Source organism: Salarias fasciatus, chromosome 4 (assembly GCF_902148845.1).
Source record: "Salarias fasciatus chromosome 4, fSalaFa1.1, whole genome shotgun sequence".
Taxonomy (NCBI): domain Eukaryota; kingdom Metazoa; phylum Chordata; class Actinopteri; order Blenniiformes; family Blenniidae; genus Salarias; species Salarias fasciatus.
In genome coordinates this window covers 12,228,387-12,252,247 of record NC_043748.1, presented here as the reverse complement: position 1 = coordinate 12,252,247, position 23,861 = coordinate 12,228,387, and the positions used below count along the sequence as shown (strand labels likewise).

Here is a 23,861-nt window from a genome sequence, read left to right as displayed (position 1 = left end):
GGAAGTTTGAATTTTTTACCCCATTTTATTTTTTAGTACGAGCAAGAGAGCCGAGCAGCCAGTCTGTTTAGCGGATGATTTAGGTGGAATAATCTTAATACCAGACCAAAGCTTTATTAGAACTGTACAGTAAACCCGCTGCTATGCGACACACTGATGCATGTATGATCTGCTGCTGTCTATGTACAAATATGATTACAGTTTGGAACAAATAGACATTGTTTCTATCATGGTGTGAAAGGTTAAAGATTGAACAATCAGGGTTCACAGGTCAGGGAAGCCTAATCCCTCCACAGTAGAAAGGCGAAAACTTCCACCTGCACAACAGAAGTAAACTTCATGTTCCATCTGTAACAACATGTAAAGAGCCAAAAGAACCATTTAACTCCGATAATCTTTATAGACTCTAATCCGAAGTCTTTGTCAATACGATATCTTTTGATGCAGATGAACTCTGCAGTCACTGTTCTGTTGGTAATCAATGAAACTCCCAACATGCGCCGACTGTGAGGTGATTAAACTGGAACGTCTTCTGACGTGGATCCAAGCTATGCTGAGGCTACAGTTGGTTCTCCTTTGACTTTGTCACGCTGGATAGATAAACAGTTCCAATGCTCCTCTTTCCTCTGTTTCTTCAGCATGTGGCAGTCCTTATGTCATCTCCCCGACCTCTGACCCCGCTGATGGAGCCTCTCAGTTGTAGGATGATCGTTTACCTTGAAAAGGAAATAAAAAAAAACATCCGCAGACTCAGTTTGGAAGGAAAGAAGCAAATATCTATAACAGCCTCATAAGGAGTTGGTCATCCAGCTCAATGTTGGGGTGGACGCAACTTCGTGCCACAGCCACAAACCAGATGAAAAAAACAGAACAAACCAAAACAAAAAGTGTTGTGCATTAATTTTTACTTTTGTGAACACGAAAAAAGAAAAAGTAAAGTCAGACAAAAACTCTCAGCTAACATTTATAAAAAATCAACAACCAGTCCTACCTGGTTTGTGGCTGTTAAGAAGAGCTAAACAATTTCTTTAATTTGGAGAGGAAGCCTCCCTCTTGTGTCAACTCTGCTTCCTTCTTGCTACGCACTCTCTGCCCTGCCTCAGACCGCTTACCACCGCTGCCCCCACCTGGACAGAGATCAACACTGCATCAGTGCACGACTTTCCTCTTTTAAGCCCAATTTCAGAGGATTAAAGATGCACATAAAGTCAGTGGAGGTGTGGCCAGCGGGAGAAGAGGGAGGAAAACAGCAGCTGAGTGTCGGAGAGACTGACTCCTCACCCGTGGCGGTGGAAGTGACTCCATTGACCGTCCCCTCGACCTCCGTCTCATCCTCCGCGAAGCTCATGATCAGAGATCTCTGTCTGTCCGTCAGCGTCCTGCAGAGAAACGCAATGTCTCAATGAAGCTGGATTATGTTAACTCAGTTTTATGTTGACAAAAAACGTGTTTATCAAGTCTCACGTACTTCGGTATTTTCATTTTAATGTGAATATAATGATCTCCGAAGCCGTAGCCGCTGACACGTGCGATTCCTTTCCCTGACAGGCGGATCCTCTGGTCTGTCTGAACGCCTGCAGGGATCTGAGGATGGAAAAAACAAAAACAACCGCTTATTAAAAGGCACGGCATCTGGAATATGTCCGACAACAGGAAGGTCTGTCTGCTCACTGTTAGGTTGAGTGTTTCGTAAAGGCCCTGCGTTCTGGCCGTGCCGCCCAGGATGGCCTGAGCCACAGAGACGTGAAGGTCGGAGTGGATGTCGGCGCCGTCCCTCCGGAACACGGGGCTTTTCTGGACCTGGACACGTCACGTGCAAACACAAGATTAGAGGTTCGTGCACCAACAATACACACAAATAATCCCAATGAGGAGACACTGAGGTAAATATGATTTGTTGCGAGACACTAGAACCAACCCGAAATGTGATGAAGACCTCCTTCTTTCCGACAGGCATTCTGACAGTCTGGCCGTCCTCCACACCTGGGAGCAGAGATCAAGAGAAATCAAATCTATACAACCAGAGGTTGTTGATAATAGCATAAAGAAAAAGAAAACCTCTGATAACATGTGAACCCTGCTGATGAAGCGACTGACCTGCAGGCACAGGAACCATCACCGTCCTCCTCTGCTTGGTCTGCCCCGTGCCGCGGCAGGTGTGGCACGGGTTCGAAATGACGGTGCCTTTGCCGCCACAGCGGCGACACGTGGAGCGCATCACAAACGGTCCTGTGTTCACCGTTTCCTAGAGAGCGAGGCAAGGTTATCTGAGCAGCACTTTAAAGTGTATGGAAGAAGGGCAGCATAAAACAAATTACTGCTTTTTTTTTTTAAAGTGAAAATAAAAAAAAACAGATTGTGGATCTGGGATCACACGTATTTAAGCATAGAGGATCAAAGCAGTAAAGCGGAGTCCTCACCATGCCGGAGCCGTTGCAGTAGTGGCAGTGCTGCACTTTGGTTCCAGGCTCGTGGCCTTTCCCATCGCAGCGCTGACAGGCGGCGTCTATGTTGATCGATATCTCTTTATTGACCCCCTTTGCAGCCTGTGTGAATGTCAGCTCCATAATGTACTGCAGCAAAAACAGAGAGAAAACAAACATTTGTAAATAAACAACTACAATCAGCATCAGTTTACAGCTCATTAAAAAAGAAAGAAGAAAGAATTACTTATTTTAATAGCATCCCACTAACCTCCTGTGGCTGATCGAATATGGCGTTAAAGTCTCCAAAGCCACGACCACCTGAAAACTCTCCAAAGATTTTGCGGAAAAGCTCCTCGGGGTCGATGTTGCTGGTCTGTCCGCTCCAGTACTGCTGGCCTCCGCCCGCCTGGCCGGCATCAAAGCCGGCTGAGCCGTATGTGTCATACTGCTTCCTCTTCACTTCATCACTGAGGACCTGTGAGGAGCACAAAGCGAGACAGTGGAGTCACATCACTGACAATGTGCTACAAGCACACCAAGTAAAAGCTTAAACAGGGACTGAAACCAAACCTCATATGCTTCAGCCAGCTGAGCAAATTTTTCCTTGGCCTGTGGGTCGTCCTTGTTGGTGTCAGGGTGGTATTTTTTGGCCATCTGAGAGAAACCAACACGACATACTGTTAGCCTCTTCATATAGCTTCTTACCCGCAATCAATGAGAGTGTGTCAGGCAGGAACACACCTGATAGTAAGCTTTCTTGATCTCTTTCTGGGATGCTGTGCGAGGAACCCCGAGAACCTGGTAGAAGTCCTGCTTACTGCTCGCAGGGGCACTTGTGTGAAAAGACAGCCTGTAGAGAGCATGGGGGGACTTGAGCCCTGAAAGGAGGAGACACAAGTTAAGTCCAGCTCTCTCTCGATCACTAACAGTTTTGACTCTTTACTCAGAGTATTTGGTCTTTATCTCGTGCAGGTAAACCTAGACACTGCTCCAGCATTAGTCAACAAGTCAAATTGAGGCTTTCATATTATTCCTAAAGTAAACAGAATGAAGTTTGAAATCATCTTTTAACATTGTTTACCCAGTTTTACTGGCCTTTATCAAGCCCTGGAGAATGTAAATGTATCTAGTGTTTTCTTTAGACTCATTGAAAAGGCTGAAACGTCTAAACAGGCATGATGGGATCTGCATTTCAAAATTCGACCAGGTTGAATAGTGTATCTCTTACAATTTAGTTATTTTATATCGGAGAAAGTACAGATTTACCCTAAAATCTGACCTAACCTAAATTAGATAAACCTTCGAGAAAGACAAAAGCCTTTTCATGTGAAGAAGACTTGCGCCAACTGGGTTAGTAGCTCTGCTAATAGCAGTAACAGAAGTAAACAGCTCGACAACCCATGCAGCAAAACTCAACCATGACAACTTCATACATTAATTGTAAGAGTTGCATTGGGGATCTGGTACAATCTGAGTTTGAAACCGGCTCTACTTCAGATTGAACTTGGCGTCTCTAAAGTTAGCAGAATTGATTGCATCACACTCCATGAACTTTATAAAATGTGCGTCAAAACTAGCGCGACACGGCTCCAAACTCTAATCTCCATCGTTCAAATGCACAGCTTCGCGCGATCAGCTGTCTCTTGCGCACTGTCTTGAATAACCTGGTGTTTACAAGCTGATGTAGCCTCGCCTAGCTTAGCCTAGCCTAGCCCCGTATGGCCGGTGCAGCCCTCACCTGACAGCCCTCTCAATGTCAACGCCGTGGCCGAGCCGCCGCAGCCCGAGGCCGCGCCGCTCCACGCCCTTCCCGACCCCAGTGTGGACAAACTCCGGGCCCCTCCATGGCCGGAGCAGACAACGGCGCCGACAGCCCTCCGCTGTCCGGAGGACACGACAACTGCGATCCAGCGTGAGGAGCAGCGGGCAGCCGAGGACGCCATCATTCCTGCACTCCGTGGAGGACGCACTGCGCATGACCGACGCAGCGTGCGCGTCCCCACGATGGGCGGTGCGCTCCTTCTTCTTCTAGCTGCTTCTATTCCGGCTCGTCACGTGAGTGGAGCATTGCTGCCACCTACTGGATGTTATTTAAAACACATCTGCTTTGCAATTTAGAGCTTGCACATTTTTAGCCAATCAGGACACGAGTTCAAGTAAAGATCGTCTATAAGTCAATGTATCACTCAGACGAGTGTTTCGTTGAACTTTCCCATAATTTATTTGAGTTTTCATTCTTGTAACGAATTAATTATGAATAAATACTATCAATAATATGAAAGTACAATGAAAAAGCTCAAACATTTCCAATTTATTCAATTGGAACGTGTGCTTTATATCGATCTTGAAAGAAAAGAAAAAAATTTCAGGATCTGGAAAAAACCTCAGTGTGGAGTGTTCGTGTCTTCAGTTGGTTCGGCTTCACAGGTTGACGGTGTTGTACCAACCAGCTCAACTGAGACACCCGGAAGGCACCAAAGTCAATTTGAGGGAGCAACATGAACCGCTTTAAGACCTCCAAATATAAAAACACCACTCCGAAAATTGCCAAGAAAGATGTGAGTAGTTTACGAGCTTCTGAATAGACACAGCTCCCCCTGCTATCGTTCGCTTTGGCGGTGAGCTGCGCTACTTTAGTTGTGATTTGGGGAACGCCTGTCTGCCTGCAGGGATGTTGAACTTCCTGCATCTGGGCGCCTGCACAGGAATGAAAGAGCTGAAGGCTGGATACACATACTTGCACTCATAAAGGGCTGATAGTCACATGCCAGGTGCCATGCTGATGCGTGGTGCTGTTAACCTACATCGGATGTTGCAGCGACGCCCATCATTCTAGTTCTTGTCACCACGTTCATCTTGTCTATGCATTCATTTTTTTTAACCGCATTTAATCGAATGCAAGCTTAGTGTTCTTAGATGTTCTAAGATATCACATCACGCATGCACATAAAAAGGTCTTTGTTGATATAACATTCACAATGCTTCTTCAACGGTAGTAGTTTTTTCAGATTGCACGGGGCGACATGTCTGGACGGGTTTGCAGTGTGCTGCGTACAAATCTTCATTTTTCTCTCTCGTTTGAGACCCTTTTCTCTGAAATCGGAACGCCCCACGCCTCCATTGCTGAGGTGTGTTATGTAACCCCCCTCCTTGTCGTGTTTTTACAGAAACAGTGAAATGCGTGGCATGCGCAGGGCTCACGGATGGTCTCGGTTTGTGTCTCATCTGCACAGCAGGTGGTGCTTTACACCTGCAAATGTTAAACACACACCACCAGCCAGAGAAATGCATGAATGAGGCGTGGTTTCAAGCACTGAAATGATCATCGTGTGTCTTCTGAAAGGATGTGGAATAATATCCAAGTCATGAAAGAAAAAAGTCACAGTCCAGTAGTCTGTGTTGATAAGTAGATCAGTTTAGAGTATTATTTTGTCCACTTCTTTTGTTAATATGCAATGTTTGTATGTGAATTACACTTATATGCAAGTGTTTTTATTGTGGTTTTAACAGTGATATCTAATGTGATGTTAAAATATCTAATTACAGCAAAGCTGTAACATTATTTTTTCTTCTCAAACAACATAATTTTGTTTCTTACCCTCAGGTGTGTGCTGTATTCGAAGTATAGGTTTTAATAAACCTCAATATCAATCATTAGATGTAGGACGCAATTCGTAAGCAGCATGAAAGATTAATGATTGTACATCCCTTGTTGTCTATATCTCCTTAAAGAAAACATGTAGTGTGTATAAAATAAATTTAGATCTTTGACATAATAATGGAGTGTAATGGAGCAGCAGCTGAGCTGTTTCTCCAGGTGTTGTGTTGAAGTTTCCTCTGTTGACCAAATGTCCGATCAGTGCCTGCTGGAGCATGTTGTACAGACACACTGTCCTCCTGCTTCTTTGGCCTTGTTAAGTTATGAAAGAGGTTTTAAAAGTTCCCCTCTGTGCAACTCAGGGAGCTTCTCTACTTCCTCTCCACTGTATGAGTGTGTGTATGTGTGTGTGTATGTGTGCACTCAGCAAGATCCTTCCTGTTGATTGCAGTGTTCACTTTATTTTTCTTCTTAATGTGGGAGCAGCTAAATCATGCGTGGTTCTTTTCATAATGATCACGACTGTCTGTGTGCAGTATGAAAGATCAGCTTTCTCCACTTTGACCCTTCGTTCATGCTGCACATATCTTTGAATGTAGGAGTGGATCAACAATGTCCGTGCTGGCTCCTTCTCCTGCCAGGGGAACCACATCCAGGCAAGCTCCAAGCTGGTGGCTTTCAACTCTGAGCAGGCTGGTAAGGCATGAAGTATAGCTGAACATGAGCATTTGCTTAATGAAGCTCAATGGATCCACAGTTTCAGGCTGGTTTTTGATCACATTATGTGAGTGCAAAATTTGCACATCACTTAATCAGTCCATTTGAAAACTAAGCATTGTTCGGTATTGTAGCTTCACACATGCACTTTTTTAATTATTATTTTTTAAAATAATGACCTGATATAAACTTTCAGAGAGTATATTTGAAAAGTCTGTACTCCTGGATGCTCTCTGTGTCTGCAGGAGGCGGCATGCTGGGCCTGTCTTCAGTCAGACCTGGTTCAGACGGCCAGTGGACAGTCACACACATTTCCTGCCATTCTGGTTGGTCCTTTTATATTAAATCTTAAACGATATGAGAGATCCAGACGGCTTATTCTTGAAATTTCAACTCATTTTTTTATTCCCTCCATTAGATCTGGTGACTGATATGGACTTTTCTCCCTTCGATGAGAGTCTCCTGGTAACATGCTCTGCAGATGAAACGGTGAGCTTTTTGTGACACTTTTCTGACTTTTTCATTCATTACTTTGATTTTACTTTTTTCTTTTAGTCTGGTTGTACACACACACACACACACACACACGCACACACACAGACATATATATATATATATATATATATATATATATATATGTACCCTCAATGTTTAGTTATTGCAGCCTTTTTAAAGATTCCCTCCTCTCAGCACATTGCCCTCAGCCGCAGGTGTCCAGGCTGCCACAATGTGCTGAGTGTGAGTCTGCATCCTCGAACTCAGCTGCTCGGTTTACCTCACAAACCTTCACAAACACACTCTGCCTTCACCACACTCACTTACGCTGAAGAGGGCTGCAGTGTCCAACATCTGCAAAGCAATTCTGCTGGGTTTTTTTTTTTCCTTTGCCAGGAAGCATATTGTTTTACCTCCTTGATTGTGCTGACTATGAAAGGAAATAATGACTGTTTTTTACTGACTGAACTCTTTAACAGTGTCAGCATCAAAAAGAAATTCAATCCTTAGGTCCAGATGCCAAGTTATCATCAGACAAGCTCTGGTTTCTGTTGCCTCGTTTTATATTAAATGTAAAGTACTTTAATTTCAAACTTTTGAGATTAGATGACCACAACCCATGCAGAGATGAAAAATGAAAAAAAAAAAAAGATTAAGTAATTAGACTGTAATGAATTTAAAAAAAAAATAAAAAAAGACTGGAAAAAGAGACCGCTCTTGATGTCTTTTCCTCTTATTTGTGCAGGTGAAGCTGTGGCGTCTGTGTGATCCGGAGCTGGAGCAGTCCGGCACGCCGGAGCTGACCCTGCGTCCAGGCCAGGGCAGGCTGGAGCTGGTCCACTTCCACCCAACCTCCTCTGGCCTGCTGGCTGTCGGCTCTGCCAGGTCTCCTCTGATTTGGGATGTCAGCTCTCAGGACGCACCGCTCGCAGGTAACTCCAGCCGGGAAATATAGAACGCACAGGAAGGGTTCTCTGCAGTTATAGGTTAAAGTTTAGCGAACATCACAAAAACCGTTGTCTTCGTTGCTCATTCTGTACCGTCTCATACATGTAACATTTTGTTCTCTGTTGGTTAGCGTTCAGTTTTCTGTCATGCCATGTTTTGTTTCTGTGTGTAACATAATTCTTGAGTTGGAGTGAAGTGGTGTCTTTTTGCTGTTGGAGACTGTCTGACTGACCCTGCCTACGTTTTGCAGCCCTGTGGCTCTGTTTAAGTGCCGGAGCAGCGGAGGTAATGTTTTGGTTTGCAGTCCTGGTCCCGGTCTCCCCAGACTGGCCTCAGGATAAAGTCACTATCCTCTGGCCGCACACCCCCCGCCCCCACCCCACCCCACACCCATCAACGCTGCGCTCCTCCTTCTCCATCCCATGACAACAGCTGGCCTGGCTGCTGCTGCTGCCCACCGCTGATCCTACTTTTCATGAGCTTTACTCCCCCACAACATCTTCAAATGGCCTCATTCGTAGTTTTTTTTTTTTTTTTTTTGAAAAAAATCTGACTGAGTGTGTTGGGTTCTTGTTTTCCCCTTAAATCTGAGCTGAATACCGTCTTAACAGGAGCACCCTTCATCTCTGTCTCTTCTGTTTGACGTGATGGTGAAAGTGAACAGATCAGCTACGCTGTGCTCACTTATGGCACTGCAGCCTTACATCTATCGTGCACATAACGCCCCACAGTTGCCTCAACTGCAGGAAGACATGGTTATTTTTTTTGTGTGTGAGTCATTCACACTTCCATTGCTGTGCTCTCTTAACATGGTGTGCTTGACACATGGCTTCTTTTCTTCCCCTGCTCCTTCCTCCAGTGACCTCTGATTCTGTGCTTTTGTTGTGTTTGTTTTTTGTTCTGTCATTTTAGTGTTCATTCATGTTTCTCTCGTTTAGAAAGCTTTCTAATAATCTTGGTTCCCCTATTTAATGTAAACGGAAGGCTTTTTCTGATGTCTGTATATGATGATTTATATGTCTGCAGTCTTGGAGCCACACGGTGACCAGGTACAAAGTTTGAGCTGGAAACGGGACGGCTCTCTGCTCGCTACCTCCTGCAAGGTGAGGATCGCTACTGTTGCACGAATTACTGGTGTAGTTGCACTTTGTGGCCACTAGATGTCGTCAGGCCCCCACACTCAGCACTGGATTTGTTTGTTGAAGTCGCTATCATCAGTGTCAGCAGAGGTGATGCTTATAAAACAGGGTGGGTTTCACATTGCACAACACATTAGGAATTAATACACTGTTACACAGGGGGAATGGAAAAACACGGAAACCCTGACGACACACTGGATGTAATTCTCACTTTTTTTGTGGTAATACTGAAACCTTTTGGGGTTGGAAACTGCATTTGCTCGCCAGCTAAAGGACCTGATAATACCACCAGGCAGTGCGTGGCCTTTGTTATGTCTCCACTCTTCTCCAGTGACCCCTAACTCCAAGTACAAATCCTTCCATGGGGCTTTCAGTGCACTCATCTTTTTGATGCAAGTTTAAGTCTTCTGAGGAAATCGGAAACCGGCTAATTTCCAGTCTGTGCAGTCATGTTTGGGAAATAAGATAGAACGTAGCGGGGAAAAAAGCAATCCACTGCTTAAGACTGGAAGTATGATCATGTTGTTTTTGAAGAGCTAATATTCTAGGAGGAGGAAGGATGGAAGAGGTGTAGTATTATAGGTTTAGGAGGGCATCTTACATTGATATTAATATAAAGTACTTGGTGAAGAAGAGTCTTATTTAGAGTCAAGATATGTTTTGTTCCATTCTCAGTGCCGCTCTGTGTCCTTTTAGTTTAGTTGTCCTTCTGTTTCTAAATCGATTCTTTTTTTTTTTTTTTTTTTTTTAAAGAAGTCAATCAACCTATAATAACACTGATGACAAAAACATGAAGTGCATCAGAGTAGGTGCAATAAAACTCACAGTTTGATTTGACAGTTTAAAGAAAAATCCAAAACTGAGGATCCAGAGCAATTTCTAAGTCTTGGTGGTCGAGGGGAAGAAGCTGCACGTTATCCAGGAGACTGACTGATGTGAAATTGTTCCGGACGAGTTTATTAAGCTCGAGAGCAAATATCCCTTGACACGTTAATGTGCCACACGCATGTATTTAACAGGTGTGATTGTCAGTTCAATTTCTTGTTTATCTTTGCTCTGACAAGTAACAAATTATTGCACCGATCACCGAGTTTGTCCAAATCCTGACGTGAGCCTGACAGGATAATGATGGTCCTCACCGATCCCTCCCGCCGCTGGCCTCAGTGCAGCCCCGAAGAACAGGACACCTGAGAAGAACGTTTGTGAAGGGCCTTCAAAATCAGAGGCCCTGTGTGGAGGGGGGGGGGGCTCTGAGCTTCTTGCCCTCTTGCGCTCTGGTGTCATTCAACCCAGAAGGCCTCTTTCAATCTCTCCAATTCAGCTTATTAAAGCAAATAGGGCCTGCCAACATGTGGGTCCAATCCCCGGCCCTCCCGTAAGGTAAACACTGGGGCACGGGGCTCGGCCTGGTGGGGGAGGATGAAGGCAAGACTACCACCCCAAAGAGCAGGAATCATGACAGGCCTCGTTTGGACCTGGGGAGACGTGTATTTATGGCACATTGGGAGAAAGAAGGCCGGCATTCAACTCGGGGAACTGCAGTCCACAGGTTGCGCGGGCAGCGGTGGAGGAACGTCTGTGTTTACCTAATTGATGACCGGGATCCAGCGGTACGCTGCCTAGAAATGAGGTGCTATTGGATTTATGGTCCTCGGTCCACCTCGGGGTTTTGAAAGTCGCATTTGTAGCCGAGCCCTGTACTGTACTTCCCATGGTGTAATAACAACCCGATTAAAAGATCCCACACTCTCAGCCCGCCACTCACCGAAGGCTTTGACACTGGTAGCCATGGGAGACGGGGAAGCCGGCAGCAGCATGTGTTTGATGAGTGGATTTAGAGGGCGAAGGGAAGAGGGGAGCACCCCTGGGTGAAGATTCCCAGCATCTGCGCGTGTTTGCTCGAATGTGAAAGTTGTGTGCTGCGGACTCACAGTGAAAACTCATTAACAGCTGCTTGAGAGTGAGACGCCTTCTTTTGGATTAAACAGCAGCTGTCTCAGCACACACACACACACACACACACACACACACACACACACACACACACACACACACACACACAAAGACAAACACACACACACACACACACACACACACACACAGCTCTCGCGGCCCTCCATCTGCGCATTTATGAGTTTAAGGTGGTGTGTGTATTTGGATATGTTATTGTCATAGCCTGAAGAGAGTGTGTTTGCTTGTCTGAGTGTGTGAGTGTGGTTGTTTGATGGACACATCTATATGTGTGTATCTCCTGCTCTGTGTGTTTGCACAGCCAGATAGTTTCCTCTCACATATGGTGTTTCGCCATCACACTTTGATGGATGTAGCAGTGAATGATTTTAACTTCCATTTTGGATACAGTCAAGCTTATGTATGTTTGCCTATGTGTGTGTGTGTGTGTGTGTGTGTGTGTGTGTGTGTGTGTGTGTGTGTGTGTGTTGGTTTGTTCACTCTTTCAAGGGCTTGTTCGAGGTGCAAAGACCTCTGTGGCTGCTTACGTACAAGCGGCTTAAACAGAATTATACATTTTTCCTCTTAATTTGTCCCTTTAAAATCCAAATCATTAAGATGACAAAATGTTCCTTTTTTTAATGAAGTGAACAGAATAGTTTACTGTATGTACGTTTTGAAATGTTCTTTCCCAACAATCCAACACATTTGAGGATATCAGCTTGGCGTTTTTAAAGCAGGTGGAGGATTGTTGGTGTATATATGTGTGTGTGTGTGTGTGTGTGTGTGTGTTTGTTTGGACGTGTTCTTCCTGTATTGCTCCCTGAGCCTTCGGCTTAGTCCCAGGTCACCGAGGCCTGAAGACGTAGCCGTGGGGCATCATATTCGTGGGTGGGCTTCACCCACACACACTCACACACACAGACAAAATGAAGAGGCGCACGAGTTAAAAATCCCTTTACGGTACACAATCTAAAAATAGCAAATAGAAGCTTGATGGAAGGAAATGAGCTGATGCCCTGGTTGTGTTCTTCAACATGTTTTCGAATATTGACGCCACATTTGTAAGGAGTTTGCATTCCTGGAGTACGTATCAAAGCTGAGTATGTGCTTTTCAAGTATCAAAAAATTTGCTAAATCTTCCCTGCTAATAGCAGGTTGCATGTTTACATGTTGGTTCTTATTTGTTGGAGTGGATGGTTGATGTTTTCTGTGCAGGTGAGTGTCTCGTGCAGCGCTTGACTGCGTCACAGTCAACCCACTGATTCCTTTTGGCGTGCATATGGTTCAGTGTGGTGTTATTCAGCCTGAGTAGTTATTGGTATTGCCTTCTATGGGCTCAGTGTATTAAGCCGCTGCTGTGATCGCCGCCACGCAGCAGTATTGAGTGACACCACTGCAGACACGCACGTCCCAGTCACAGCCTGATCCCATTAGACCCCATTTCCTCTCAATCACGCAGGAGCTGCTCCGATTGGCTGCTCTGATTGATGCCGAATGTGACTTCGGGCCGGCCAGGGTCAAGGCACACGAGGCCGCGGCGAGGTCACCGCATTGCATTTGCTGACGATGAATCAGTTTGATCACATTGATAACTGAGCAAACTTCAGACAGCTGGTGTTGGTGGTTATCTGATTTAGACCGAGGTGGAGGGACTCTTCATTAATGCTTTCAAGCTGCTTCCTTCATATTTCACTAGTCTGGTGAATTTCTGTGGAAACTATGAAGCGTTTAGTTCTTTTGAATTCATTTCAGAGATGAGAGATGAGATTTTGACCTCACTTGAGCGTTCAGTCTTAACCCTTTCTTGTGCAAATATTTAATAATCTCTGCAGTTGATTGAAATTTATGTTTCTAGTTATTTATTTGAGAGCCCTCCGCTGGGTAAATCCTCTGCAGTCTTCAAACATTCTTCATACTCAGCTTGAAATGCTTTTATTAACTGTAATGAAAATGGAACAAGCGGAAAACAAGCTGCCAACAATGACAATGTGTTGAAAACATTTGAGTGGTTTTCATACAATGTTGCATCGTCCTCTTTTTCTAGGACAAGATGCTGCGAGTGTTCGATCCCCGAGCCCAGCTGACACCGGTTCAGGTGAGTCCCAAGTAAAGTCGACACCTCATAAGACCTGGAAACTGCTCTCAGGTTGTTCTACAATCAAGAGAAACAGTTTTTTTTGTTTTCTTAATCGATTTTTCTTTGTTTCCTTTCCCTTCAAAGAATTTAACCAACAAAATTATGTAGTAAACTTTTACACGGAGATTGGCGGTAGCATCAGAGGAGGCAGGGAATAAGGCAAGAAGGAGAGCAATGGTTTGATGTTCTTTTTGAAGGTAAAAACTGAAAGATGAAGTAAAAAAAAGTCTGTGTAGCTTTTATACCTTGGTTAAAAAAAAAAAAACAGGCCAGTTTTCTTGGCAATAGATCAAGGCCTTTAAAGAAAGTTGTTTTTTTTGTGATTGGATGCAAATCAGAGTTCAGACGGCAACTTTCACACATCCAGAAATAGACTGCAGCAGATCCAGTGAGAACCCTTGTGCTGCAAATGATGGCATCTCTGCTCCCTCCTTCCTACTAAATGGAGAGATCCTCACATCTTACACCACTGCTGCTTTTTTTTTTTTTTCATGGACAACAAGACTGTTTCCAGCAGTGTGAATGAGGAGACGCAGCAGTTGAGCGTTCATGCCTCAAAAACTGAAGGATAAAGACAGCGAACATCCTGAGCGAGGCAAATATTCTCACACCCTTCAGCCCTGGACCTCCCAGCATGTTTTAATTACCACGATGCTTGGCTTGCCTCATGGTCCTTCTCCTCTGTAAATATGAGAAATCCTGCAAAAACACTACGTGCTGAAGCAGATTAAATATTAGATCACGGAAATACCTGGAAGGCATATCACAACCTGCGTTACTGCATATTTGTGTGTTAATGCACTGGTGTGCTTCCATCTGGGTGTCGATCTTTATGAGTCCTGAAGCCGCCATGAAAAGCGGTATTGTTTCAGAATGCACGAGAAGCCAGAGCAGGAAAGGATACACGTGGATTGCTTGTCCGTGTGGCACACGCAGAACTGTATACTTTTACATGACAGAGTTGTGCGAGTGCAGCTTCAGTAACATGAACCGAATCAGCTGGCTCCTCTTCCGTGTCTGAAGTTTTTTGCATCAGGTTTGTGACTGTTGAGGTCATTTCAGTGCTATTCGGCATTTCTCTGTTTTCCAGCAGCTCTCTGTCTGGAACCACACTCGCCACAAGAAGACCAAGCACAGATTCCCCGCAGTGCTATAAATGACCCCAGCAATGCAATCTCGGTCATAAGCCACTCTGTTTGACAGAAGACTTGTCATCAGCTGAATAGAACTGAACGAAAGCGAAGTTCCCATTGGTTCAGACTGAATCAGTGCTGGTTAGGCAGTCTGTCTCTGTGTCTCCAGTAGAAGACCAGTGGTTTGTGATGACTGAGATGTTTCGGCCAAATAATGGGCATTTTCAATTTAATATGATGGATAGCGGGAGCGAGGACAGAATGAAGTAACTTTAATGCAGAGGAAATGATCCTTCCATTCATCATTAAACCTCGACTAGTTCCATCAGTCTCCACTAAGGAAAAAAAAAGTTTTTTTTTTTTTTTTAATTCACATATTTTGTTTTTAATGCCAAAATCTGGTGCCTCTGACAGCGCAGTGGTAATCGACAGTTCAATTCTATATCTTGCTTTTTTTTTTTTTTTCTAAATTGGTACTGTAATAAAATGTGATGTTGGTGATTTGTTTGTGTATCTTCCTCTGGTTCTTTGCCAGTCTTTATGCTTGCTTCAAGCTTAAAATGAAGGTAAAGGCCACACCAGGGCTAATAGCAGCCTCTTCTGCCTCTTAAGCTGCTCCACAATAACACTGTCACTGCAGAACAGGTCTGTGGTGTTAAAGGTCGCCTGGGACTTCTTTGCCAGTCTGGAGTTTTCCCGTCTCTTTGCTTTTCGTTTCTTATAATAACTCTGGTCTCAGTGACGTGGAGGTGACCGAGATGTACAGATGTGTGACTCCCTCATCGCCACAAAGTGTTTATTTTTTTCTCTCTTTTCCTTTTTCTAACCCTTTGAAATGCGAGCGGCCCAGGAGTGTGGCCTCACAGCTTTCAGACGTCCGTCCCTCGCTGCCTGTGCAGAATGTGACGGCCACCGTCGCTTCTATTAACGCCCCATCTGCTGACGGGGAGGTTTGAAATGCTGCGGGTGACGAATCCTAAACACGCTGAAGCACCATGAGCGCCGTTATTTGGATGCACGGGCGCGAGCTGGGAGCTGGGAGCTAGTTCCTCAACAATTTAATTTTCGTGCGTCTACTTGTGATTTTCCTGACTGCGCGCAAACAATCTCCAGTTGATAAATTTGGAAATAATTTTTACGAGAATCCTGCTGGAGCGGGGCTGGCTCATCCTTGTGGCGAGCAGCGAGCCGGGTTCTCCTCCGGGCAGGTGGGGTAAATTTAGGCCCTAATTACAGCTCTGCTCCTGCTGTATTTCTAGGAAATCAGACTGCACAGGGTAATTGAGGTCTTGGATAGAACGAGGAGCATGTACTGCTTCTGTAATCAGCGTCGTGTGTGTGTGCGTGCGTGCACGCTGTTGTATTTTGGTAGCTGGCACCGATTGGGAAAAGTGTGCCCGCAAATGTGGCACGACGTCTCAGATTCAGACGATGTTTTGATGTCCGTTGTTTTCCACTGACAGGAGGCGGGTGGGGGGGAGGGACCGAGGCAGCGTGGTTTACTTAATTTGACAAAAAATGTCTAAAGTGGTCAAAACTGACTCGAGTCAGTTAGATCCATCTATCTTGTACACCGGTTCACGCGGTGCTGGAACAGGGTTCACACCGGAGAGAAAAGCCACTCCCGTACAGGGAGACCATGCAAACTCCCAATAGAAAAGCCACCAAACCCAACCGATGACAATCTAGCTGTGAGGCATCAGTGCTAACCACTCTGCAGTCCTCAGTTAAACCCTTGTGGATATATACAGTGTGTATTTGTTTTTTCTCCTGCATGTATAAACTGCATATTGTGTAAAAATGGCAACATGATGTATCATCCAGTACCAAACACAAACTGTTTTTTTTTTTTTTTCCCCCCCTTTATCCCTGGATCTGTCCTCGCCGCTGTGACATCCCCACACTGGCCTCTTGTTTTCAGACGGGTTTCTTTCCCATCTCTGCATAGTTAGGCCTCCGCCCTGCTTTCCTGCGCCGAGCGGCAGGACTCCAGAGACCCGGCGCTCGTGGAGAACGCTCACATCGTGACCCGATCCTAATGGGACACGTGCCTTTGTGGGCAGTTTCGTCTCCTCTCCGCTCTCCGGTTGTATCCCTCCTTTTGATCCATCCCCGACGTCTGTCTATTTGCTGAGTGTGTGGTTCTGTATGCGAGTGTGTGTGTGCCTGAGTGTATACCATGTGTGTTTCAAATTACAGTGCTGAAAATACCCCTCATAGTTTCGGGCCCGTGCTGGCCGTAGAGCTGTCGATCTGCGGTCACTGGTAGAGGAGGGAGACAGGAAAAGGGAATAGTTTGCCGGACTTGGGGGCCAGATTCTTCTTTTTGGGCCCAAGCTTGTGCTGCTCGGGGTGAAATTAGAGAGGACCACGGGCTGGAATGGGTTTGGACTTGAAGTAGAGAGCGCTGGGCAGGGCCAAGGCGAAGCCCAGTGGTTTGAGTCCTATACCGTCTTTTATATCCTGCTATAAATTACACACACCGAACTCCCCGGTAGGTGTTTGTTTCCATTCTGGTGTTTCTCATTTCAGGCATAATAAACGGCTTTTTTGTCTTATCTCTGTGCCTTTGCCTTCTCATAATTGGAAAAGTGTGTGTTTGGGAAGCGAGGGAGTGCCTGTGTATATGTGTTTATGCTCCGATTTCTCATTACAGGCAGAATAAACTTCAGGCAGGCATGGCGTGGGGTTTTTTGTGTGTGTGTGTGTGTGTGTGTGTGTGTGTGTGTGTGTGTGTGTGTGTGTGTGTGTGTACAGCCTCTGGCAGGCTGCACAATAAAGCTCTTTGACTTAGCACTATAGTTTGCATCACTAATGGGAACTTAGAGAGATGTTAGGATAAAAAAAGAAAGGAAAAAAAAATCAGAAATGATGTGAATTGGATAGACCTGATTTTGATGTTTGTGCTTCTGCTGGTCGATTATAAGAAATCAGAACAACACACCTACATTATTTTCTTAGTATTCTACAGGTTTCATGCATATCAAAATATCTGATTTATTTATTTAATCTGCATGCATGTTGAGTGAAATTTTATCCATATTTATTAGCGTCATGATTTAACAATATTCAGTCTTTCTTCAAAATAATATCTGAGCTGAAGCGATCAATAAACCCTGAGCCCCAGGTTATGAAGCCCCAGCCCAGTGATCCATCTCCGCCTCACAGTTTAATAAAAGTAACACAAGAATATGCTTCAGATGTTAGGGGAAAGTGTGGAAACACTACCTTCCTCACCCTGAAAAATGCTCAGCATTCAGCTTTTACCAATAAATGACTTCTCCTCGCAGGGTCCGCACTTGCCAGAGGCTGAAATTGTGATACTCTCTGCAGAGAGAAGCTTGTTTACAGGCTGGAGAATGTCTAATACTAACACCAGAGGGATACTGAGTCAACATTGTGAAATATAAAGAACAGGAGCTTATTCCAGGAATATGTCACAGGCTCGCTCGATGTTGAACTACAGATTCCAGCTGCATAGTTTCACCCCCAGCTGAGCCAAAAAAATGCCTCTTTGTTTTGAAATTATTTGCAGTGCCAGTCTTCCAGCTAATGGAGGCTGTAATGAGACAATTAGTGAAATTGTGTTGGTTTAAATTTAACTCGCATGTGCCGTTGAGCACAGCTATTCAGGGCTGAAATCTGTGCTAAACTCGAAACCCTCTCTCTGAAAGTAAACACGTCATATTGGAGATATGACTGTTTACCCACCTGGAGCATCATCAAAACATAAACCTCTCAGCGGTGCCTGACAGCAGAGTGCACACAGTTTATCTCAGTTTTGAAATATAATGGATTTTACAAATATCTTCACAAGTGGGAGCCTTCGAACGGTGCAAAAAAAAAAAAAAAAAAGCCTTAATAGGAGCTGTTATGTGGAAAAAACAATATTTTGGGTTGAAAAAACAGGTTGAGTGTGTGACTTTTCACTGATTTCTACCAGTCATTTCTGATTTATATTATTGTTCCCAAAAAACTAGTATTATATAATTACCGTTAATTCATTTACCCAGCTAGAAATGAATAATTACGATGATGTCAAACAAACTGTGACTGTACTGGCATCATCCTGGTGACCTTTGACCTTGTTCCAGCCAGGGGTTGATCCAGAAATTTTCCATGGAGGGGCACAGAAGGTTTCAAAAAGCTATACTCCCAAGGACTTAATGCAAAAATCATATAAATGAAAGGTACCGCAGTTTCTCCTTTTAATATTTGGACTTGAAATTGAAGGGTGAAAGAAGCTTGAATCGATGAGCCAGTGTATTTATTCCGTCTTTCTTTTTACAGTTGAGTGAGGCTTTTCTCTTTGCGAAAGAGGCAGCTTGTGACTTTTCATTTTTATTACTTTAGACATGTTCTTATGGTTTTATTATTTTCTCCAACATCTGGTTCTTCAGCCCAATTAGTAAACCGTTTCTTAGCGGTGGTGCAAAAAAAAAAAAAAAAGAAAAAGTACAACATAAATCTTCCATCATCAATAATCAAGTAGTGCAGCATTTAAGTTTTTACTTTTTTTTTTTTTTTTTTGCTGGTTTGTTGCATGTGAGTGCACATCTCGGTGCACGTCTCCATCTGTGCGTGTCTCTCCCCTTTGACCCGACTGCCTCATTCCTGTGGTTCACCTAATTAAGAATCTCCACCATCCCGCCAGATCACTGACAGGCAGAGCGCTCCGTTCCCGTCTTTTTCTCTATCAAACCTTGTTGAGTTCAGGATCTGGTAATAGGCGGCGGTTAACTCAGCCCAGATGTTGTTCCCCCCGTTTTCCCTATCTTCCTCTTTTCCCCGCTCTCTCTTCATATTTCGGCTCCCTGTCTTACTGGCTTCAAGCCTGCTGCCAGTTTTGGTTACTTTCAGCGAATCTGGCGAACCTGAAAAGACCCTCGTTCTAATGAGGGGTTGGGATTCTGGCGATTTTTCGAACTGCTCAGCAAAACGGTGGCATGAAATCTGAATATTGTTTTCACTGCAATCAGTCTCACTTAAAGCTGATCTGCCAGAGCTTAGTTTTTACAGCCTGGAGTTAGTCCTCGGTGAAGTGATAATGCTACATTGTGTTCGTCTTGATGCCTTCTTTGAAATATGTTTTGTTTGTCTGGCTGTAAAAATTAGGACAACTTCTTGTTTGCTGAGATTGGTCAGGATTGAAAGAGTTGTGATGGCATTAAAAGTAGGAAGAATTTTCAGCTGCTTAAGCTAATGAGCAGCATTTGTGTGTGTGTGTGTGTGTGTGTGTGTGTGTGTGTGTGTGTGTGTGTGTGTGTGTGTGTGTGTGTGTGTGTGTGTGTGTGTGTGTGTGTGTGTGTGTGTGTGTGTGTGTGTGTGTGTGTGTGTGTGTGTGTGTTTGCGTGTGTGTGCTCGCTCCGGCGGCGATGATTGGATATTTTTCTGGAGGAAAGGGATGAGAGCGGGTGCCAGCTGGCAGGATTGGCGCTTGCTGCTCACATGTGTGTGTTGTTTGTGCGAAGGGGGCCTCATCAGCGCGTTTGGCTGCTTTGGAACTCTTTATTTCTGAACTAATTAAGGCCCAGCGCTCACATGTGCTCCACACCTGCCGCCAAAAAAATAACCACGGATGATGATCATTAATGAGACGCAGGAAGATGAGGGATCATTGTTACTGGTTAGATGATATTGATGCTTATAGGAAGCACAGTTTCAAGAAAATTCTCTTTTATTGTTTTTTGGTCATAGTAGTGAGAGAAAAGCACAAGAAAATACTTTTTGACTCTGGTAGATACAGTGAACCACAAGGGTTAGAAACCCCTCCAATAAAGATGGTGGACTTTGTGTGTTTGGGTTTTAGTTGGTGTTTGTCCATACTTCTAAATATGATGGCGATCAGATCAAATTGCTGTTCACATGTCTGTGTTTTAAATGCTCGTCTATAATGGATATTCTAACGGCGTGGCCACACTCGAAACTCCAGCCTGAGCTTTAACAGTGTCAACCACTTTTTTAGATATATCACAGCTGGTATTTACTCTAAAAAATCCCCAGTAAACACTGTAGTCTTAAGTTATTCATCAAGTGCATAGAAGCAGTTTAGCGCCATACAGCAGTCTTCCAAAACTAAATGAATGAGTATATTATTGGGAAGTATTAACTTGGTGATTATATAATTAAACTAAATTGAAAAATAACACAGGAGATGAAGAACAACAGATTTTTGCCGGTGTCCAAAAGACACATTGCGTTGACCTGAGTGATGGAGGAAAGTGTAATAGCTGACTGTTGTTTTTTTGTTTCCTGTTTAATGCTGTATTTAATCATACCGTATCATCTGAATTAATGAGGAATGAACTGCAAATGAACTCACTGCACCATCATTACTTATGACTCAACATTGTAGTTTGCGTGTTTTAAAGTGGACGGGTGTGTTTGGGGCTGACGTGATCCTGTGGGGAAGCTCGATTATGTTTCTTTGTTCGAAACTATGCTGAATGCTGTCGAGCACAAACACTCGAAAAGCCTGAGCTCAGAATACCGTCATGCCGCGTCTCCTATGGGCTGCCATCATGAAAAAAAAAATGCTCCACCGCTATGAGAAAGGCTCGCAGGTGTACAGAACCTGCATAACGCGCTGAATGTTTTCCTTCTCCGAGGTCAGACAAAATGAACTGTGACTTTACAACATGGCAGATTCTCAACAGGGGGACTTGTTGAGAGTAAGAGGCCCTGAAATCTGGCTCACACATGTCTTATGAACACAGAATCCTTTTCCAAGATCATCTCCTGCTAATTGAAGCTCTTAAGACAACAGGTTCTGCTGTAGTTTGTGGCTGCACGCTGCAGCTACGTGGAAGTTAGTTCTCCTCGAGTGTTTGGGGCGAGGATGGCGTTAAAAGAGCGTTCATGTGGGAATTCTCAAAGGCGCTACATTAGCAGCAAATTGCGTTGTTTGTTAGCATACTGAAGATGAAGTGATTAATCAGGCTGTCCTTCAGCTGCTCAGCATGCAGTCTGCAGGCGTCGGGACGTGTGAAATATGATCCAGTGTTTGAAAGATAAAAGTGTGATCAGTGGCCAGCATGTAATCCTGAGCTCATTGTCCCCTCAGGCAAACACCTGCTGGTGTAATTATAATCCCATTACAAGTGTTGTTCTTGTTTTCATTGTTTAGTCATTCTTTAACGTGAGCAATTACCGAATTTATTGAAAATGATGCAGGAAAGGATGAATTTTGAATGAGAGGATAAGAATAAGAATCTCTGGGTGGATTTACCCATAAGTGACACGGGCATAAAAGAAAGATCTCGTCCACAGATGTGCCGCCCGGTTGAGTCTTTCCTCCTGCCTCTGCACAGATGCGTGGGGGTACTTTGAAGACTAGAAGCCTCTATGATGTGGTTTCAGACAGGGAGGAAGGCCAGCCAAGTCTCAGCTCGCAGCTCCGAAAGAGCTCTAAATGACAGCAGAAACCCCGGAGGGCCGGGTCAGGCTGCATACCCTCACTCCCCCCCCCGCCACTGAATCATCCCTTTGTCTTTGTGGATGGGATCTGGCAGATTGTCATCAGTCGCGGGTGCGAGCAGTCCCCGCCGTCGTCGGCAGCTTCGTTTCTCGCTCTGTCATTAGTGTCCTTCCTGTCCTGCCTCGCAGAGTTCTGAAGGACTGAGCCACTAAGTGTATCTCAAGAATATTCATTGCTTGAACCCCGACCGCAGTAACCATCAAAAAGCCCCGGAGATCACCAGACATGCGCTTCAAATCTCCTCTGGCCGGCCAGTGCTTCTTTTGGACCCGAGAGCAAATTGAGGGAATTTAATGGTCCCGTTAATCATGTTTAGTTCCCGGAACCGGCTAGCTGTACGGCGTCCTCGTCCAAGGCCAGCCTCTGTAACCTTGGGTGGTTTTTGCCAAAGGAAAGACTCTCGCCAGAGGTGGCACGGTGCCACCGGTGCCTCTCCGCCTGCCGGGCGGCACAATTAAGTCCAATCTGTTGTCTTTCTCCCAGGTCCCAGACATGAGTGACCGCAGACCAAGCTGGATTTCTGGCTGTGGCTTCAGAGCCCAATTAACACTGCATCTTAATAACCAGCGTTAATAAAATAATCAGAGCTAAAATCACACAGCGAGCGACATTTACTCTTTGCTTTTAAAATTTTTGTCAAACGTTTGATGAGATGTTGACGCATTTATGACTTTGCCAAAATATGCACCAGGGTATTTCTTCGAGGAGCGTTTGCTCCCCACAAAGCCATTTGTACACCAGAGATTAAATTTTCCTTGTTTCTCGATGATTTGATTGTATGCTTAAGTCATATATATCAGTTTTGTTTTGACAGATGGTCTTTCATTTTCTGCGGTTGTTCCGAATAAGTGCGACCGCTTTATATAAAAGTCATTGCCCGGCCTGTCTCAGTAATCGCTGCAGTATTGAGATAACTACTATAGAACTACATGACGTGATGCAGACAGGAGACTCAGACCAAGAACTTCCATGTGAGAAATCCTGCAGGAAGGTAAATAGAAATGTTCAGGTATATGTAAGTTATTATTTTATTTCTGATATTTTACAAGGAAAGGAGGAATTTGACTAGCATTTTGATTAAGATATAGAATATTTGCCATTATTGTTACAATCATAAACCATTTTCGAATGAAACAAGCGTTCAGGAATCTCTTGACATTCACTTCCAATGTCCTGTCCAATGATTCATCTCTCACTTGATCTCAGATGCAGAATTGTTTATATCTGCAGATAAGCACTGTACTAAATTAAAACATGGTTAGATGTTGAAAAAAGTAAGAAAAAGAACATTTGATGAGATATGAAAATAACCTTTAAATGCAGCTTTTCCATAACTACTCTCAAGGTACAAAACTTTCTCAAGGTCTTAGGGTTTCAGCTCAAATGAAGACAGATTGTTGCTTTTCTAATAATTTATTGGCTCTGCTGCCACCTGATCTGTTATGATTTCACTTTTTTTTTTTTTTAACCGTGCAAAATTTATGCTTACATGACAGCATTGCACCTGCCTGCTTAAAATGACATCCTGAATATACGATACGCATGTAGTATGTGTTGAGTGTGTGGGATGAATTGGAGGAAATTCCCCTCTGATCCTGAAAAGACTGATGTTCCCTGTCGAGCAGTGCAATGTTTCCCTTCTCCTCAGAATTAATTTCCTATTTTCCAGCCATCTATGTGTCAGATCTTAAGATCCCTGCTTTTATTCCCATCAAGGCATAAAAGAAAGAAGGGGATAAGAAAAAAAACAAAAACCAAAACAACTGGCCTACAGAAAGGCCGTCTGGATATTCCATTTCAGCTGGATGCTATATTTAACCGGGGAACAGTCCGGTCTG

At 44.3% G+C, this 23,861-nt stretch overlaps 2 protein-coding genes across 4 annotated transcripts in view; one reads left to right on the top strand and one right to left on the bottom strand.

The window, feature by feature from the left end:
- Nucleotides 1-5: 5 nt before the first annotated feature.
- dnaja3a (DnaJ heat shock protein family (Hsp40) member A3a) lies at nt 6-4,409 on the bottom strand. Of its 2 annotated transcripts, XM_030089127.1 has the most exons (12): nt 4,165-4,404; nt 3,168-3,304; nt 2,997-3,080; nt 2,695-2,901; nt 2,421-2,573; nt 2,098-2,245; nt 1,919-1,983; nt 1,672-1,800; nt 1,469-1,584; nt 1,282-1,379; nt 992-1,127; nt 6-716 (listed from the first exon to the last, which is right to left on the bottom strand). In XM_030089127.1, the coding sequence occupies exons 1-11, from the start codon at nt 4,370-4,372 to the stop codon at nt 1,006-1,008; spliced, it is 1,467 nt and encodes a 488-aa protein (XP_029944987.1). In that variant the 5' UTR covers nt 4,373-4,404; the 3' UTR covers nt 6-716; nt 992-1,005. The 2 variants fall into 2 exon arrangements, with proteins under 2 accessions (XP_029944987.1, XP_029944988.1); XM_030089128.1 differs by lacking the exon at nt 992-1,127 and having other exon boundaries at nt 4,165-4,409.
- A 437-nt stretch (nt 4,410-4,846) lies between these two features.
- The window catches only part of LOC115386686 (mitochondrial import inner membrane translocase subunit TIM16-like), an 89,901-nt gene continuing 70,886 nt past the window's right edge, over nt 4,847-23,861 (top strand). For both annotated transcript variants that reach the window (XM_030089107.1, XM_030089105.1), the window contains exons 1-7: nt 4,847-4,984; nt 6,624-6,720; nt 6,987-7,067; nt 7,160-7,230; nt 7,982-8,168; nt 9,211-9,287; nt 13,321-13,371. In XM_030089107.1, coding sequence (XP_029944967.1) covers nt 4,925-4,984; nt 6,624-6,720; nt 6,987-7,067; nt 7,160-7,230; nt 7,982-8,168; nt 9,211-9,287; nt 13,321-13,371 — 624 coding nt within the window. In that variant the 5' untranslated portion in view covers nt 4,847-4,924. The remainder of the gene's footprint in view (nt 4,985-6,623; nt 6,721-6,986; nt 7,068-7,159; nt 7,231-7,981; nt 8,169-9,210; nt 9,288-13,320; nt 13,372-23,861) is intronic.

Bases quoted from the DNA above. Each gene is read 5' to 3' on its own strand.
- dnaja3a (XM_030089127.1), bottom strand. From the start codon at position 4,372: ATGATGGCGTCCTCGGCTGCCCGCTGCTCCTCACGCTGGATCGCAGTT. The intron at 2,902-2,996 runs GTTTGGTTTCAG...TGCTCCTCACAG, and splicing joins AGCTGGCTGAAGCATATGAG to GTCCTCAGTGATGAAGTGAA. The intron at 1,380-1,468 runs GTACGTGAGACT...GTTTCTCTGCAG, and splicing joins ATTAAAATGAAAATACCGAA to GACGCTGACGGACAGACAGA.